The sequence below is a fragment of the Phyllostomus hastatus genome, unplaced genomic scaffold, assembly GCF_019186645.2.
Source record: "Phyllostomus hastatus isolate PE091 unplaced genomic scaffold, TTU_PhHast_1.1 phas_scaffold_78, whole genome shotgun sequence".
In the NCBI taxonomy this organism is placed as follows: Eukaryota; Metazoa; Chordata; class Mammalia; order Chiroptera; family Phyllostomidae; genus Phyllostomus; species Phyllostomus hastatus.
In genome coordinates this window covers 111,122,223-111,141,013 of record NW_025334041.1, presented here as the reverse complement: position 1 = coordinate 111,141,013, position 18,791 = coordinate 111,122,223, and the positions used below count along the sequence as shown (strand labels likewise).

The 18,791-nt window shown below is 36.2% G+C and overlaps 2 protein-coding genes across 3 annotated transcripts in view; one reads left to right on the top strand and one right to left on the bottom strand.

Moving 5' to 3' along the window:
* The window catches only part of ARHGEF33 (Rho guanine nucleotide exchange factor 33), a 116,244-nt gene that overhangs the window by 80,035 nt on the left and 17,418 nt on the right, over positions 1-18,791 (top strand). The window lies entirely within an intron of this gene.
* SOS1 (SOS Ras/Rac guanine nucleotide exchange factor 1) overlaps positions 1,763-18,791 on the bottom strand; it is a 117,456-nt gene continuing 100,427 nt past the window's right edge. The window contains exons 18-23 of one of the 2 annotated variants that reach the window (XM_045827079.1): positions 16,532-16,704; positions 16,212-16,328; positions 14,700-14,964; positions 9,452-9,496; positions 7,627-7,745; positions 1,763-6,716 (exon numbers count right to left, since the gene is read on the bottom strand). In XM_045827079.1, the coding sequence (XP_045683035.1) occupies positions 6,225-6,716; positions 7,627-7,745; positions 9,452-9,496; positions 14,700-14,964; positions 16,212-16,328; positions 16,532-16,704 (1,211 nt within the window). In that variant the 3' untranslated portion in view covers positions 1,763-6,224. The remainder of the gene's footprint in view (positions 6,717-7,626; positions 7,746-9,451; positions 9,497-14,699; positions 14,965-16,211; positions 16,329-16,531; positions 16,705-18,791) is intronic. The other variant, XM_045827080.1, reaches the window with a different exon arrangement.

The following is an 18,791-nucleotide window of genomic DNA, read 5'->3' as shown; positions in this document are numbered from 1 at the left end:
ACAATGACATGGATTTTTGTCTGTTTTGTTTATTGCTCTATTCCTAACCTCAGAACTATACCTGGAACAATAAATACTTGCTGAAAATTGAATAGTCAAATGGGCCCTTATCAAGTGCTAATAACTAAGGTCACTCAAAACCAATTTAAGTGGCAATAAATGTCAAAGGAAGCTGTCAAGGATCAAACTATGGGGACTTTAGGTGAACCATTAACATGTTAAAAGATCTCTAATAGTAGGCACACTTTGAAAACAGGTTCCTTTACTTTTAGTTACTATTTATTGAGAAACTACTCTGTAAAAGATATTGGACTTTACACATATTACAGCAGGTCCTTGAATAACAATGTTTCAGCATTGTTTCGTTATAACATTGTTTATGTCAGTTAACCAGTGGTAAATTCATTTCATTATATGTTGTTTCACTTCAAGTTGCAGAGTCTATTGATGACTTTTTTGAGGACTTACTGTACCTTTAAACCTCACAATAGTCCCCAGTAGTAGAGTAGCTCTATTAATCTCATGTACTGTTGAGGAACAGAGACTCACTATTTAAATAACTTTGCCAAAGACACACATCTAGTAAGAACCAGAGTGAGAACACAGGTACGTGTGATTTCAAAGCACCTGCTTTTTGTATTCTTGTACCACAACGATTCTTTCGTTTCTTGATGAGTCATGAGGTAGAGAAACTAGCTTCCAAAAATGGCTGTAGTTTTTTTCTTGTGACCAATGAGAATCAAGAGTCCTAAAGTGTTAGAATAGGCATAAACTGCTTTTTGGGAATTGTACTTTACCATAAATCATCCTTGCCTCTGAAAGTCACGTGCATCTATCTTCACAGCAGTGGGCACAGCTGTGTGCTCTACCCTAGAGGCTTAAGTGTCCTGAATCTGTGATGAGCTAACATGATTAAAATAGTTAGAAAAGCAAACCACCTGGTTAAAATTCAAAGGCAGTAACGTTTCAAGAGCCAATTCAGAATCAGGTGTGACTAACAGCAATATTAACGTTATTTTCCTATACCTGTTACCTACAATACACTTAAAAAATGCATACTTGGATTTCACATTTGCCTCCAAATGAAATTGTCTTTAAACCAAGGGGGAAAACTCTAATAAATTTTAGCTATTCCTGAAAGCAGTCCTCCAAATACCAGGCATCAGAGTTGGGTCAGTGGTTTCAATCATTAACTGCCACATGATGCTGGCTGAGTCATCTCACTTCTCCAAGCCTCCCTTGCTTCAGTGTTTAAATAAGGGTATTTGAACTCTAAGGAGTCATCAGTTTTGACATTATATAGTTCACCGTGATAACCGCATACTTGCATAATTCTTTACAGTGTGCAACTGTGAACTGTACCTTTCCATTCCAAGCCTGGAAAGACTCGTTCAATGTCAGGCTGCCACATTCCAGCAGGTCTCAGAAAAACTTGCCTGTCAAGGCACTGTGATAGCATAAAACTTCAATGGAATATAAATGCCTCAGCCCTCTGACACTTCATCCAGGTGATACCCACGGTCACTACAGTACTCATTTTCACCCCGAGGGCCTCCCACTAACTACAGTCATAGGGCTGGATACAGAAGGAAATGCTGAACTTCTCCTATAATACTGTGATACAAGAATAAGCACCTCCAAGGCAAGGACATGGTAAAGAGCAAACCATTTCTATGTGGAAAGTATGAGCTAAAATTAAAATCACTAGTGACATTAAAAAATTGTCCTCTAAAATAAGTACATGCAAAATAATACACTCGTGGGCTATGTAAGGCATTTTTCTTTATTATTTTTCAGTTTATCTTAGTGATGCCAGAAAAATAACAGCCATTATTTTCACTTTAAATGCAAACCAAATACTGCTGCACATAGAGTACAAAGACTACCTACGAACATGGTTAGGTACAAAGGCCATATTAGATGTATAGATCACACTTTGTTTTTACATCAAAGTAAGACTAACAGACCAATTATTTTGACAATTACTCTAGCAAATACCGTGCTACTGAACAAAGGCAAATACACACACATATATGTACACCAACATGTTTCAACTAAAGTTAAACATGTCACTTTGACAAACAAAGGCTTCTTCTCTGGTGGGTCTCACCAGATATTTGCACCCCAAAGTCCCCTGCCCTGATCCCGCCCCCAAATGCTGACTTGATCTGAAGAAAAAAATTAGAGATGTTCTTAATTAAAGGCACATTTGGCAGCTACTGAAAGTGGCATGCATCTGGCACAGGTGCGCTCTCCCCAAAGCCACACATGTGACTTCCATCTGTGATGCATCTTGTTTCTTTTGAGTGGTAGGTAGTCCAACATGATCCACCTTAAGCTAACTTGCTTTGTAATTTTGCAGCAATTGGCTACTTAATGCACTAGTTTCATTAAAGGCAAAAGGGAAATTTACTCACAGTTGACAGAAAATGCACTTGACGGTGTCAAAAATGGAAAATAAGGCATGAAATTTACAAAACAAGTTACAAGTGCTTTTGTTTAATTATATAGACTTCATGCTTCTTAACTAGAGCTCATAACATTTCATTGGCTCATGTATAAGAGATTATGAAATAATTTTAAAAGTTAGTAATGAGATGTTTCAGAAGAAAAATATTGAATAAACTAAGTCATCACTTTCCCTTATAAATAATTGTACTGCATAATTTTTTCAGCTAAACTGATAATAACCTTGTGATGTCTGCTTCACTGGTCAAGACCGATGTGCAACACAACAGGGACCGTGCTGGTACAGAGGTTGCACACCACAGGGTCTGAGAGAGTGCGTGCACCTGCCCACACCAGCGGGACACAGAGAAATAAATGGTTAAATTGGTTTCTTCCTAAATCTGGAGGGAAAAAAAGGTTTTTTTCAATATATACAACATGAATAAATTGGGACACCTCTCCCTCCATTTCCATTGTTTTGCTGAGCTACTTAAAATTGAATTCAAGCTGTCATTAAAAGACAAAACAATGAAATACATAAAAAAGTAAGCTAAATTTGAGAATTAAGACAAGAGCATGATCATAGATCCAAATTTTGGTTTGCTTAATTTTTGATTTATTGAAACACCTATTAAGGGAGAATTTAGAACCATAATATAGCCTCCAGCTGAAACAGTACTTGTTCACCTGACTGCTCTGTTGATGGTAGTGGAATGCTGTGGCATGCTTCCAGCTAACTTCAGACCCAGCAAAGCATTCTCTGGTAGGAAGGGCCCGGTCACCTACTCAACACATAATCTGATACTCAGAGACCTTCAACTAAGCAAACTCTTAACATTCGTATAGTTCCTGATAATTTGCACTTTTCAAATACATTGAAGACTGGGAACAGTAAATAAGCTTTGAATAAATTTAGAAACATTTACTTATCTATTTGTCCTGCTTTTAAAAGTGCTTAGATATGTGAAAAGTTTCCCTTTCTATTACAAAACAAGTATATTAGTTATCAGCCCACTTAAGTAAATTCAACCTGGAAATATTTTCATTGTGTGATCCAGGTAATGAAACCTCTAAGTACATTTCCATTTCTAAATGTTCCATATTTTGAAATTTGGTTTAGAAAAAGGCATGCTGCATTGACTGTCTTATAATGTCCTGGATTTGAAAGCAGAATTTTGTGGTGATGCATTCATCTTCTCAGCCACTTCTTGTCCCTGATTAAGTAATTTTAGTTACTACAAAGAATGAATTTGTCAGCTAGTGTTCCACAGGTGAAGGCAAGGATGCAGTTTTCTCACCTCCATTTAAGGGCATCCAATTGGAATTTCTCTAGTTAGTTACCACTGCAGAAAATATTTTTACCCAGATGTCACACTTCAAAATAAAAAAAAGTGTCCTCTATCTGCAATGCATACAAAGCCAATGTGCAGTGGTTTCTCAGAACCACTAGGTCTAGAATGGTTCCCTTTGTGAAGTATGATTAGAGCTCCAAATTTTGCATTTCTCCTCTTTATACGATGAAGCAGATTGAAAACCCTTATTGAAGGTGAACACACTGGCCAGAGAGATTGAATGGGCTCCAATGTGACTTTTTTCAGGTTCTCATTTGGAGTGGGGATGGAGTAATGAAAAAGAGAAATGATCAATAAGACATTTAAAGGGAAATCCTAGGGACAATGAGGCTGGTCTAATAAAAAGTCATGGGAGATTCTGGAATGTGTATTGTGGTTCATTGTAGCAGCACTAGTAAGTAGGCTTAGATTATTAAATACTTATTGAATGAAAGGTTTTATGGACACTTTGCATACAAGAATGGATTTGAAATTAATTTTGGGGGTAGACTTTTAAAAGGAGACATTTTACAAAGAGAAAAATGGCTATCTACCATAATAGGAACGGTACAGATATTAAACAAAGACTCAACTCTAACAAATAAATAAGGACATGCTAGGATGGACTGCTTAATGATGATGCAATCAACACTCTGGTCTTAAAGTACTATATCCTGTACGATTGTGATGTACATTTAATGCTGTAATAAATGTCACAGGAAATTCTTAAAGTATTAGGTTTCAGCCATGATGCAACACTTCCGAAAATGTCTCCAATGGCATGGTTCACAGAATTGCTGAAATGTTGCTTCATTGTTCAGAGGACACATGCAGATACTGACGAACTGATGGCTCTCTAAAGGTGGAACACTGCACATTTCAGACATTACAGTGGAGGCTAATAAAAGTTTTTCTCTTCAACAAGTTGCATGCATTTCAGTCACAGAATTTGTTAGACTCAGAAGATCAATACATAGGCTTAATGAATAATCCATATTATGATTTTAATGATGTAGGTAGATGTTCTCTTATGAATAGTTCTGACAGAGCAAAGACCTCAAGCAAGGTAGAATGATTAATATAAACTTTAACAAACTGTATACATGTTGCCTAGGAAATTAAAAAACTCACAAACTTCTGCTTAAAAATACCCATCCTATTCTAACCAAATATTATCCTGCATGCCAACTGCAACTTTAGATAATTCTTTAAGATAAATACACACATCCAAAACTAGAAACCAAGGCGTACCACAATACGTGCTTTTATGCTTAGTGTTTGTGTGTGTGTGTGTGTGTTTCAACTCAAAGAAATAAGAATCAACCACTTTCTCCATATAATAATTTAATATATGCCAGCCAACAAGGTATTTGTATCTTTATTCAATTAAATTAAAACAGACCTGCTAGGTTTATTATATAACATTCACTATATACACATGATTTCGGTAATGCAAGGTAATTCTAGATAGGCTGATTACTCAACTATTAGTAACACACAGATGGTGTCAGTGATGCCCAGCAAGCACTAAGTGCTCCTTTTCACACTGATGACTGCACTGTCACAGCGTGGTTAGAGGGACCGCTATGAGCCACGGCATGGATGACCAGTAAACTTTTGCAGGAGAAGGGGTGAAATGACAATCTAGCATAGATAACAGTCTCCTAAATGTAAATTGTGTACTTGACAGTTACAGTTTTTAAAAAAAGTTCTTCTGTCATGTTAACGACACAAAAATTCTCGTTTGAAGGCAACACCACCACATTTTGTTTGTATAGGGAGGGTGGGTGGATATGCTCTTAAAATTGGTATAATTATTCTTTAAAAAAAAGTACCTCTTTGGTGAAGCCTTGGTACCCATTCAATTCACTCGATTCACTATAATGAGCTGTAAACAGGACTGCAGTACAGTGCTGGGCCTCGATGCCAACAAGGTCAGGTACCACAGCCTTCCTCACAGTCCTTTGAATGATTTTTAAGAAAATATTCTAAAGTTGGACAAGTAAAAGCAAAGGAAAACAAAGGAGGATATGAAGATCCCTGTTTAAGATTCTTTTTAAAAAGTGCATAATATTTTGAATTACAAAAACTGTCGTCATGTGGGCCTGCTGGACACTAGACTGTGTTCTCCATCCCTTTAGTGATAAAGATCAATTCACAAAAAGAGGCTCCAGCCGATTGGCTGGAAAAAGTCCCTTTAAATTGAGTTTCAGGTGAATCAGTTGTCCAATTTCTTTAGATCAGTCTTTTCATGTTCTACACGAATACAATTTTCATTATATAATTACATCTAGGTTAAAATTCATTGTCTTATACTGCATGTTGAAGTAGAGTCGTTAGTGTTTGGAGTTCTCACTTTAACTCCTCAGTGCTGGCACATTCAGTGCATCCATCGCCAGCAATGGATTTGGGGGTAGGAAAGCATACATCCTGGTACAGAGGAACTCAGGAAGAATGGGCGTTCTCCAACAGTGGGGGTCCATCTCTGTGCATGGATGGGTGCGTATGCTCCCTTTTGTAAGTTTTTGGAGGGAGTTTAGGGATATGCTGAGAAGTGCTTTGTCGTGGAGGAACAGGTGGCCCAGCCATGGAATGAAGGTCCACTTCTTGTGTTAATGGTGGTGACGGCAGGTGCCTTCTAGTGCCGTGAGGAGAAGGTGTTTGAGGAGGTGGTGGTGTAAAGGGTGAAGGGCTATTTGGAAAGAAGGTGTTGCCGTGATCACTTTTTTTGCCCAAAGGGGGAGGTTGGAGATGTAGTGGTGAGCTTGAGAAGACATCAGGCGTCCTCACAGGTTCTCGCGGCGGAAGTAAGGGGGGGCTTTCAGGAGCGTCTGATAGAGAGGTCCGGTCTGATATTGAGTATCGTGGCGAGTAGGCTTTTGATGTGGGCTGCCTAGGAGGGATTGCTGGGGGGCTGTCCAAGTGCTTAGACATAATCTAAGCCAAATGAAAAAGAAAACACATTTATTAATAATGTAATTTATGTATTACCATGAATATATTAAGAGAATTAAGTTAGGGATTTCAAACAAGCTATTGGAAGAACCCCAGGTGTGGATTAGGGAGTTTTGCCATATGTTTTAAATGGGAGGTTATGCTAATTCATTAAAAATATACATATATTTCTTCAATGTTAAGGTTTTACTTTACTTTTCTCAAAATTTTGTTTGCTACTGCTTACCTATCAGTCAATCTAATATAAGAACTTTCCTCATTTAATATAAATTATCTGTTAATTTTACAATATTAAACTTACTATATTAATGTTTCACATTCTGCAAGGAATGTCTTGACTTATTGAGGTGCTCTGCCCACTGAACCACTGAATCAAATCAACAGCTGGCAAAGGAAGAAGTTTAACTAGGTGGAAAAAATAGCTCTATGAATCTTTAAGGTCTCTTCTAACCTGGAATCTTCATGAAAATCCCATTTAAAAGCACATCAGATTCACTATTAAAAGGACTCAGATAGGTAACATTTAGCATATGCTAAGATCAAGTTTCACCTAAAATGTGCTTTCATATAAAGCTTCAGTCCTCTTTCTTTCTGCTTGAGACTCTTACTTTATAGGTTAACCATTTTTTCCCCTTGACAGTAACCATGATTTAGATTTACAAGGGTTTTGAAAATATACCAAAAAACTACTTCCAGAAGAAAAGAAATAAACATTAGCACTGCCTGGCAAATCTGTACTTGATCCTTGTCTAAACTCCATTAAGCCCAAATACTTGAACCCCAACCCAGTAAGTGTTAATCTAACCCAGTAAGAACTAAACTAGACACAGCAATTGAGTGTAATGTAACTGTAATGATTCCAGTTCCCAGGTAACAAGATTTTCTGCTTTACCTTAGATGGTGAAGATTCTGCGGGGGCAGATTCTGGCCGTCTCCGTGGAGGAACAGGAGGGGGGACTGGCGTTTCATCAGTGCCTTTGCTTAAACTTATAGATGACACTGAAGCAGATCCTGCAGGATGTTGAAATTTTTAAAAAGGTCACAGGAATTTTATTTCATGTATTAATCCTGAAAAGGCTTAGCTGGAAACTGCTTATATTTATTAAAAGAATGTACAGAAGTATCAAAAGCATTTCAATACACCAATACCCGATAGTATTCCTTTATTAAAGCAAACTGCTATAAAAGCATGCAGAAATTTTTTAGCAGAATTTTCAGAAAAAAAAAAGGGGCCTAACATATTCTGTTATTTTGCTTCTTGAACAAAATAACATTCCCACTGTTAATTTATCATTGAAATTTTGAAATTTGGGCCTGTCACATTTCTAGGAAAGATGGCCAACTATTAAGAACCTTTGGAATGATAATTTTTGTTAAGCTTTTGTGATGGGCTCATTTTTTCCCACTCTGACTTTATTAGGATAGCATTTTCCTGCCCTTACTGGATAGTCCTTGGAATTAGTTTCTCATCTTAACCACTCTCCCCAGCAATTCTCTCCAAGGATGCCGGGGAGAAAGAGAATCTAATGTCTGTGGGAGGGGTCTCTCCTGGTTTTGCTTTGCTATAGGCTCTTCTTGGTGGGTAAGCAAAATCAGTATGAGGTTCATCATACTCTAATCCAAAATTGTAATTGTGATGGAGCTATTCAAGATGAGTGAGGCAGCCCTGATAACAAAAACAGAAATTACGCTAGAATCTACTGAACCTGATTTAAGAATAAGTTCATGAACTGGCACAAAAAAGTAAGTAAAGCTTCTAACTGGAACCTATCTTACAGGCATTTATGGTGACAAGGGCATAATATAGGCATGTAAATAATTATACTTTGAAAAGCATCATTTATTAAGCTGTTAGTTTATGAGCACTATAAAAAGATATGAAAAAATATTTAAACAATCATTTAAAATCATACTGGCAGGTTCCTTTATCTTTAAGCACTGACAACTTTTATTTGTCAATTAAATGTTATAACAATATAGAACTTAAAGAGTACTTTGTGTAGTGATATTATTTAAGCAAGCACCATTTTGATCACCTTACCTTTTTTTCCTGAGACTATGTTAATTTAGTTTATAATTAGTATTTTTTGTTGTACATATTTTGAAATCATTTGTATGAAGGACAGCAAAAATATTAACCTGTTAGCTTAAAGTTTATGAAATAATTTGCTGAATTGTTAGTTTACTTTAAAAACAAAGTAAATATCTGTAATAGGACATTATTTTGCTTAACAGTGACGAATATTTAGGCCATATAATTTAAGTAGCTGCAATTGTAAGGTAGCTCCCCTAAGGTCAGAGCACAGTTCTCTGCCTACAGTGTGTGCTGTCGCTGGGCCGAGAGTGTTTGGGGGTCTAGACGCTGCATGTAGCTGCCAGCATTCCCACGGGCGCATGCATGCTCTTGCTTTTTTAAAAGTTGAGCATTAAGTATACTTAAACTCTATAGTTGGAAAAGAGAAGTTAAATGTGAAAGCCACTCATACAATACTGTTCTTTTAAAAGAGAAAAAAGGTTTTATAAAAGCATGAAAAATATATAAGTTTAAGCAAATCATTTATGATCAAAAGATAGCATAAGTGAAGACCTCACTTCTAAGATGTTGCAAGCAAGGTACCAATATTGTCAGACTCAAAAGAGTTTCAGCAGGAAAGGTTACACTTGGTTTAATTTTTAAAGCCAAAGCGAGAATTGAGTCTTAAACCAAATATACTAACTTGGGCCATGGGACAGTGTAACTTGGATAAAGACGGTATCGCTGCCTGTGAAAGGAAACAAGAAAAAGTAGATTTTTTTTTTTCTTTCACTGATATATTCAACTCATTTGTAAAAATTTATTTAAGATAACAATGTTATTTTTGTCATTCTAGTTTAAAGAATGGTATAAATCTTTAGTAAAAGCTCATTACTACTTACTTTTGAGAAAAATAATTAAATTGAGTTAATATCATAATGGGAATTTTGAATATTCCTTTTAAATTCACTACTTGATGTCAATGATTAAATTAAAAGCATTCATGAGAAAACTAAAATATACCACATTAGTGATAGACTTAAAAAATGTATAAACCCAATCTGAACAAAGAAGACAGCCGGACATATAGAAATATGTTATATACTAAGATTTTGAAAACTCAGACTTGTGAAATAAGTAGTAAATAAAGAATTTGGTATATAAATTTAAAAATAAAGGGGATTTTCTTACTACTACTATTATTATTATATACCTTTGAAAATATTCTTGGGAAATATATTCTCATCATAAAATAACTACAGCTTTGGATATTACCAAAGAAGTTTGAAAGTGATATAGCTTTTTCCCTTTTATATTCTTGAACACTTAAAAAAGATCAATAAACATTTGGTGCTTAGGCACATTTTACACAAGCAACTCACTGATAAATTTAGAATATTTGATTTTGGGCAATGTTAATTCTTTTAACAACAACAACAACAAAAAGGAAATCATAAAAGCAAAAGCCCCAAGAGTAGTAAAGTAGAAAAACTGAGACAAAAGGCTAATCTATACTGGTTTTAAACCAATATAGTCATTTATGTTACAATGCCTCATATTACCAATAGATAATATCCAAGAGACTAAAATAATTTCTGTAACACTAGATGGAGCTGATTTTTTAAAATTCAAGTTTCTCTCTCGTTTTTGCACATTAGGCAGTCACTCATAATTTGGACCACTGTTTTTTTGCAGCTTCTTTGGTCAGAACAAAGATAATTTTACATTCCAGGTCAGCTGGCAATACTATTAATTTGATTGCTCATATAGATATAATGGTCTTATTTCCCAGACAGCCCGAATTTCAAATAATCGATCCCACTGTTGCCTTTCCATCAGTATTAATATTTATTTGGAGGCCACTGTTACTAAAAGATAGCAATCCAGCTAATTCTAATAGTCATCTCTTAGAAGATCAAAATTTGCTTTTATACTTTGAAACTAAATGAAGCTGTTGCTCTGTCAATGATTCTCTTCACTTCTTATTAGGCATGTATGACATGACAGTCCAGCTCTAGTATTTGTCTACTTCTGTATTTTCCACTGAGGAATAAATATGCCTCCTGGAGATCAACTCAAGAATATGGTCATATGCTTAGTATAACACAAGAATAAAATCCAAACATGAAGCTCATGTCAGCTACAAACCACAGGCTTTTGGAGAGAACGATTATACCAATGCATTCACAGTTGAGCACACAGATGTGGACTTGCTTTGATTATATTTATATGCAGCACAGGCTTAGATTCATGCACTTGTTAAATTTGGGGCACTTTCCTCATTTGTCACTTTAAATTAATTGGTCTCGCTGCCTGGAAAATGCTATAAAAAACCTCTCAGAATTATACATGATCTAATTAGGAAATATATACTGGAAATTCTTGCCAGCTGGGTACTGACACATTTGTTGATAATGACTTAGGAATGAAATACAATTAATTTGAAAATGTAGTATTAATTTATTTAGCACAAATCCCAGATAATAGATCAGTGGTTCTCAATCTTGGCTGCACATTAGCATCTCCAGGGGATTACAATATACAGCCATGGTTGAAACTACTATTCAGGATCCTCTCCAACTTCTAAGAGAGTCATTCTTGAAATAGGAACAAGCATTTTCCTACAGAAAAAAAATCATATAAATCACGGATAACTTCTTAAATTCATAAAAGTCTGTTAAGTGCAAATGTATTTCAGATTAGAAACTAATCACCTACTACAATGTTTTATGAAGAAAATCATGCATTCTATGAAATGCCTGGAATACATCTTTTCTTGTCAAAGCTTCCCCTAGAAGGGATGGAGCTAAAAGTTCGTCCACAGCACACAGATCAGGCCAGACCTGCGGCTCCCTTTTATGTCCAGCAGTCTTCCAGCAGGAAGACACCAAGAGCACTTCTTCCTCTTCTCCTCCTTGCTAGAGCAGCAGAAACAAAGCAGAGAGCTGGGTGGTCCTTCCCTTTTCCCAGCCACTGGCATCATCACCTCAGAGGTGGACGTGGCCAAGGCAAGGTGCTGAGCAGGGCTCTGAACGTGAGAGTGTATGTAACACATTAAACACGTGGCCCGTTTCCTTCCCTGCTGTCTTTGCCACAAAGTTCTCCATGGTCACCCTTGCCCATTCTGTTATCTTTGCGTTAAACTTCTACAACATTTATTCCTTCACCACTTATTAGCATTTTGCTAAGCACTTACACATCCTCTCTGGTAAAGCTTGCAATCTTACTGAAAGATGAAAAATAATCATAGTGCAAGAGAACCACAACGTTTAACAATGGTTAAGCATTTAACTATGCTTTTCTTTGTACTACGGTTATTTTTTATGTCTCAGTAAGACTGTAAGCTTTACCAGAAAGGATGTGTAAGTGCTTGGCAAGGAGTGAAATATACAACAGATACTGGCTAAATAAAATAATTACTGGGTTTAAAGTAAATTGTTTTGGGAAAGAAACTGTAAGAAGCAAAAAAGTACTATTGTGACTAATCAAAATTCTAGTCAAATTTGCTTTTTGAAAAACTTAAGCACTGAGTGGAATATGTTCAGATGACACAGAATGCAGGCGCAGCAGCTCTGGGCTGCCAGGCCCTAGGGAAACGAGGCAGTGGGTGTTCACTCTGGTGGCAGCACAGTGGGTAGCAAGCTGGGCACTCTGGCGAACCCCACCCCACCCAGGGCAAACAGATCTGTCAAGCAGAAGTGGGGCCTTAAGCAGATGAGGACCTTTAATACACTCAGCCACTGGTTAAGTTTTAAGTAAGGGACTGAGCATACAGGTGGTTTTACATTATACTGGCTTATTTGATTTCAAAATCAGGTATTTTTCATTTTTACTAAGAGCAAAGGGAATAGTAATAGGGTTTTCTTTACCACAAAGAAAGAAATTTAGAAAACTCTTAAGGCTAAGATTACAAATCTTAACTACTGGAACAATGGTTTCTCCACTAGTCCAGCTACTTAAGTTAGCATTGTTCCCTACAGGTAAGACAAAGCACTGATCCAGAGCACTGCTTTCTGGAAAGACCCCTTCTTTGCTGCCTGCTGGATCGTTTATAGAGTTAGTGCTAATCTGAACATCATGTGTTTATCTCCTATCTTTCTACCATTTCCATTTTTAGCTATTTCTTAAACTAAGAGAAGTAGAATTGGCAATATGTAGAGTATGATTTTAATAATTTACTTATGTGGGAATCTTTATAATAGAGACTTGAGCCATCTACCTTAGGGGAAAAACCCTACAAACAGTTAAAATGGATGAGAATAAATAACGATTTTAGGTTAGGTTAGGTGCAAATACAATGGGTTTTATTTTATTAATTTAGGGGGTTGGTGGATTGGGAAAAATGAATGCATTTTTTAAAACTTGGTGTTTATTTGAACTTATCATCGAAAAAGATCTGATAATTACTAAGTGAATAACATTGTTCCATAATCCTCAGTAGCCAAATAAAGCCAAGATGTAGTAATTCTCAAAACATACACACTTTAGGTGGTATAAAGACAAGACAGACTGTTTGGGGACTCAAATATGTGTATAACACGGGAATAAATAAATAGGATTCTGGATCACGTCTCAAAATAATATACCTCCAAAGAAGAATTTTAAGTCAATTTTTGTTAAAAAGTTAGATCCTCTGAGTTGGAAGAAATCGTAAATCTAGTTTGATCCCCAGAAGGCTCAGAAAAAGTATTTTACCTAAAATCAGAAAGCACACTAGCAGACTGGAATGACAAGCCAGGATTCCTAACTCCTAGGTCAGCTCTTGTGAACTTCCTCCCCCATAATAATGTCATGCTGCTTCTGAGTATTGCATTCAATTATGTCAAATAGCAGAGTGGAATCTGGTCTGCACACTGAGCTAAGACAGCCAATGGCAAGAACATACGGAAGTGGTTGTGAGAGGGTTAAAGGTGATTAGATTCAAGTTTTGATTTAATAATGAACAAGTGAAAAAAGGTTGTGTGTTCTTTAAAACTCTGTATGAAATTTAGTAGAAAATTAATAGAAGCACCGATATATAAAAGATGGCTCATTCAAAGGGCTATAGCTGAGCTATAGATACAATTTGGTAGCCGCTAGCCACATGTGGTTTATTAAGTATTTGATTGTGGCTCATCCAAGTTGAGGTGTGCTGTTAAGTGTAAATGCATACCAGAATTTGAAGATTTAGAACAAAAAGATGTCTCATTAATAAATATTTATACTGATTTTATGTTGAAATGACAAGATTTTACAGATACTGGGTTAAATAAAATATATTAAAATTAATTTCACCTAATTCTTTTGCTTTTTAAAATGTGACCATAGAACATTCAAAGGTACACATGTGGCTTGCACTAATTTTACTGGATAGTACTGATCTAGCAGTAAGAAAGGGATGAGCAACAGCATGCGGTCTGTGAGATTCGTATGGCTGGGCGTGAAAGTACATGTACTGTGTACCATGTGCCCGGCAGTACAGACTGAGAAAGGTTAAGTAGGAGTTTGAATTTGAGACACTGTGAATTAAAAAGTACAGAGTTCGGTGGGAAGGGAATGATGCACTGAGTAGTATACAGATATAAAATCATTTTGGAGACAGCATTTAAAGCCTTGGGCTGACATTCCTTGCAGATTTTAGGAATTAGCTTTGTTCCCTCTGGATATGACAGATGCATTTTAAATTCACCAATTAAAAACATGCTCAAATGAAGTTGCAATTAGCAATTTCATCAACAGGTCTTTCAGTCAAATAAAATTAAAGGAGGGCTGTTTAAAATTTTTTTTTAAATTACAGGTTGCTAGAGTTTAGAATTTGTTGTATATTTTTACAATATTTTTTGAAATGGTATTTGATTTGTCTACAAATTTACCAAAAAAATAGATAAGTGCAGTTATACAGACTCTTTTTTTACCTCTGTTACATATAATATTAACAATTACTTTAAAGCACTTAAAATTTTAGCACCTACTTGAGTGAAAAGGGCTTGAATGGTCAGAATCAAATACACTGCAAACGTCTGTGGCACTAGAAGCACCAGAAGCAGGAGGAGGTGTTAGTGGTGTTCTTGGCGAGTTTGGTGCAGATGCGGTGCTTTCTGTCTCACTTTCAGGTATCCTGCTGTAACTAATTTTTCTTGGCTCCTGCTGCAGAGGTGTGGGATGTCTCATGGTACCTGGTCTTGGGTTTGATGGACGAACACCAGGAGATTTTAGGGGATAGCTATATTTTTTTGGCTGTAGACATAAAAAAAACAACCCACAATACTTATAACACCATAATAGAAAGGAAGGTATTTCTATAAATGCCTGGTAAAATTCAAGTAAAGTTTACAAAAACTATATACCACCAATAAAAAAGTTACACAATGATTCAAATTAACCTATTCAAGCTAAAGCATTAACATCCCATTTTCATAAAGTCTTGGTTATCTAAATTATTAGAGAGTAAATTTCTTTAAATAACTATCTTAATCCTATAAATACCAGAGTATTTGTTATTTTAATATTTTTTGATGAAAATCTTTCTAAGATATGCTATGTATTTCTCAGGCTTTTTAAACAGACTATGTTGAACTGATATACCCTTCTTGGAAAAGCCAGGATCGTTACTAGGAACTGCAACTCCCTCACTGTGCTGTGTACCAGTGACACCATGAGGGTCACTTGACATTCACAAATGCATTAAATCACCTGAGTCTTCACCTGTGCGTCTACATTAGTTTTATGGACTTTTCTTACAGAGTGGTCATTTCTCAGTGGTATCAGTGTGCCTCATTGGAGCAGACTGTGTAAATATTTCCAGTTTGCTGTTTTCAATCCACCTTTAAAAAAACTTGCAGGCCTTGAAAAATATTCTTGTGACATAATTATATAAGCTTTAATTCACAGACATTTTGAGATCTATCTTGGTTATTTAGAAGCCATTTATGTTTACTTCTTGATTCTTGACTTTCTTATGAGTAACAGAGATTATAGTCAGATTATAGTGAGATTATAGGCAGTGAGGTGATAACATAAATCTGGCCAGGCACTGCCAAGCACTAAAAAACAACGGAAACTTTAATTTCCCCCAAATTATTTTTAGCCAAACCTCGTAACTCATGACTAAAAAAAGTCATTAGTACATTTAAGTGAATTAATGTAAATTAATCAAAGTTCCTGTCTTTAAAATAAATCTTGAATACTTTTTTGTTTAAAAAAATAAAAACTTTTATATGTACCTAATATCTTCATCTATCATATCAGGGACTTATTCAGAATAATATTAATACTCATATTTTGAAACTAAGTGGGATATTCCTGAGCATATTTATTAAGCCCTTATTCATTACTTTTACCTATCACCTGTGCACTTCACCCTAAATGCCTTTATAGAAAACTAATCTGTATAACACATATGGTAGTGACAGCATCACCAGATACACAGGACAACTGAAAAACATATATAAATGTAAAAGTAATATAGACATATAAATGCTTACAAATCTTGGGAGAGGTTTAGGGTTTCGTGGTTCTATTTCTAGGGATTTGTTGAAAAGATAATCTGTAAATTCTTTTTCCATGCTATTTCCCATTGGATTCAAGTTTTCAAAGAACCTCTAAAATAAATGCAAAGAAAGAATTATTAATATTAAATATTACAAATTCAGTTTGAAATTCATGAAAATAATTTAAGAAAACATTTAACGTATGAAAATTTGAATTATTTTTAAAATTTTCTTCTCTATAATATAAACCTGCCTTTCATCGGGCAGGTTATAAACTTAATCAGAAATATGTATCTTCAAATAATTCAACTTACTTTGATATCTGATTCTACTCGTAAACAATAAGGCTGATTTTGGTACTGCTGGATCTCTCCTGTTATTTCTGCCACTTTTCTCCTTTTGCTAAAATTTATGAGCTCTTTTCCATGCCTTTTTAGGACCTCAGGGTTGCCTTCTTCTGTTTTCAAGATATTAGTTAGGTAAATTCCTAAAAGATACAATGAAATTATTTCAAGGATAAAGAAGGAAAAATCTAGTTTTTCTTTCTTAGTAATTGTAGTCATTTTACATTGTACCATCTCAACCATCATAACCAAAGAATCAAGGTACAGACTTCCCTTCTATGAAAAATAACAAGCTAGGTAAATATCAAGAGAAAAAGTTTTATGAGTCTCAAATTCTTCTGCAACAAACTAAAATTTTATAAATACCCAAGAAAAGAGAGAAAAAAATTAACAAAGTTAATACATTTTTCAGAAGGAATAACTGGTTTTCCACACCTGCCAAACTACATGTTATCTGACAAAAGTCACAGTTGTGTAAAAGAAACTTTAAGAATAATCCATCACTAATAACACTTATTTTTGGCAAAAGGGGGAAATGTTCAATTCAGAGGATTCTATTTGCTGCTTACTCAGCTCTTGAAGCCCTGCAAGAGTTTGTTAGGGTTTGTACACAATTCAGATGTAGTGCTGTTTGGACAGGCTTGCTCGTGTAAGCATGGAAGGATCTGCAAGCCTGTCGAGCACAAGACTGCATTTAATTGATGTATATATTCTGGCCTTCGATACTTCTAGAATTAGTAGCAACCTGATAATGGAGCTCCCATTTCCTCATCACTGCAGGCTGTGCACTGGATGAGGAGGAGAATGTACAAAGTAGGGGGCACTTCAGTTCTACACACAGCCCTCTGGTACCAGGACCACTTTAGCTCCTCTCTGTTCTAGCATAATGGTTCTGGAGCCAGCTCTGCTGTTTTCTACTTCTGTGATCCTGTGCAAGTTGCTGAGTTTCTCTATGCCTTGGGTTTCTCACTTATAAAATGCGGATGGCAGGGTTGTTGTAAAACATGAATGAGTATATAGGCTTAGAATAGGGTCTGGCAAAAGTACATGTTTCATTAGCTGTGGCTGTGACTGTTGATGCCTTTGTTGCTAATCTTGCCCTATTCTCTTATGCTTCTGGCTTTTCCCCTAAAGTACTGACTGTGATACTTTGGGGTGGGGAAAGAGGGTGTGTAAACATTTAAATTTATTCACTCAGTACATGTGTTCTGAGCCTCTGCTGCATGCCCAGCACTGCATTAGGTACTACAGATCCGAAAACAAGACACACAGTCCATGACCTCAAGGAGTCCAGAGCTTTGAATGGGGGCTACTACGGTACAATCGGGTAAGTGCTATACTAGTACTAGTGCAGAAGATGCTATGAGAGCACAAAAGAAGTGTGCCTAACTCTGCCTATAGGAAAGGACCACAGACGAGGTGATGATTAAAATAAGTCTCAAAAAATGAACAGAAATTTAATAAGCAGATTAAGATGGAAGGGCATTCCAAGCAAAGCAGCAGTGTGTACAGAGGCACTGGTTTGTGACGAAACCCGGAAGGCACACTCAGAGACAGCATGTTGTTTCGTATGGCTGGACCACAGGGGTCTGACGTGTGGGACGGAAGAGGAGTGGCAGCGTATGGGAACGACACAGGCAAGGGATTAGGAGTTCTAATCACTTCTCCATCACTTCAGGTTGTGCGCTGGATGAGGAGAACGGACAAAATAACAGGCGCTTAAGTTCCAACCATATTTTAGTGGTTCTAAGTGCTTTTGTGGTACAGGCATACTTTTCAATGCTAGAATTTTTGGCCACATTCTTAAAAAGATTAAGTGATTCAAAATCAATAGTGCACAAGAATATTATAGATATCAATGCCTGTTTGGTTCTAAAAAGTATACAGTTATTAAGTGTATTAGTTATTTCTAAGCACACAGGCCACTCTCTTTAAAAAAATTTCATTCATTTATTTTAGATAGGTGGGAAGGTAGGAAGAAAGAGAGAGACAGAAACATCCATGTGTGAGAGATACATCAGTCGGTTGCCTCCCATACTCCCCCAATTGGGGACCTGGCCGGCAACCCAAGCATGTGCCCTGACTGGGAATCAATCTGGTGATTCTTCGGTTCGCAGGCCGGTGCTCAATCCACTGAGCCACACCAACCATGGTTAAATAGATCATTTTATATACCCTGTGGAGACCGCTGTTTTAGGGAGAGGGAAAGCAGAGCACTACTACACAAATA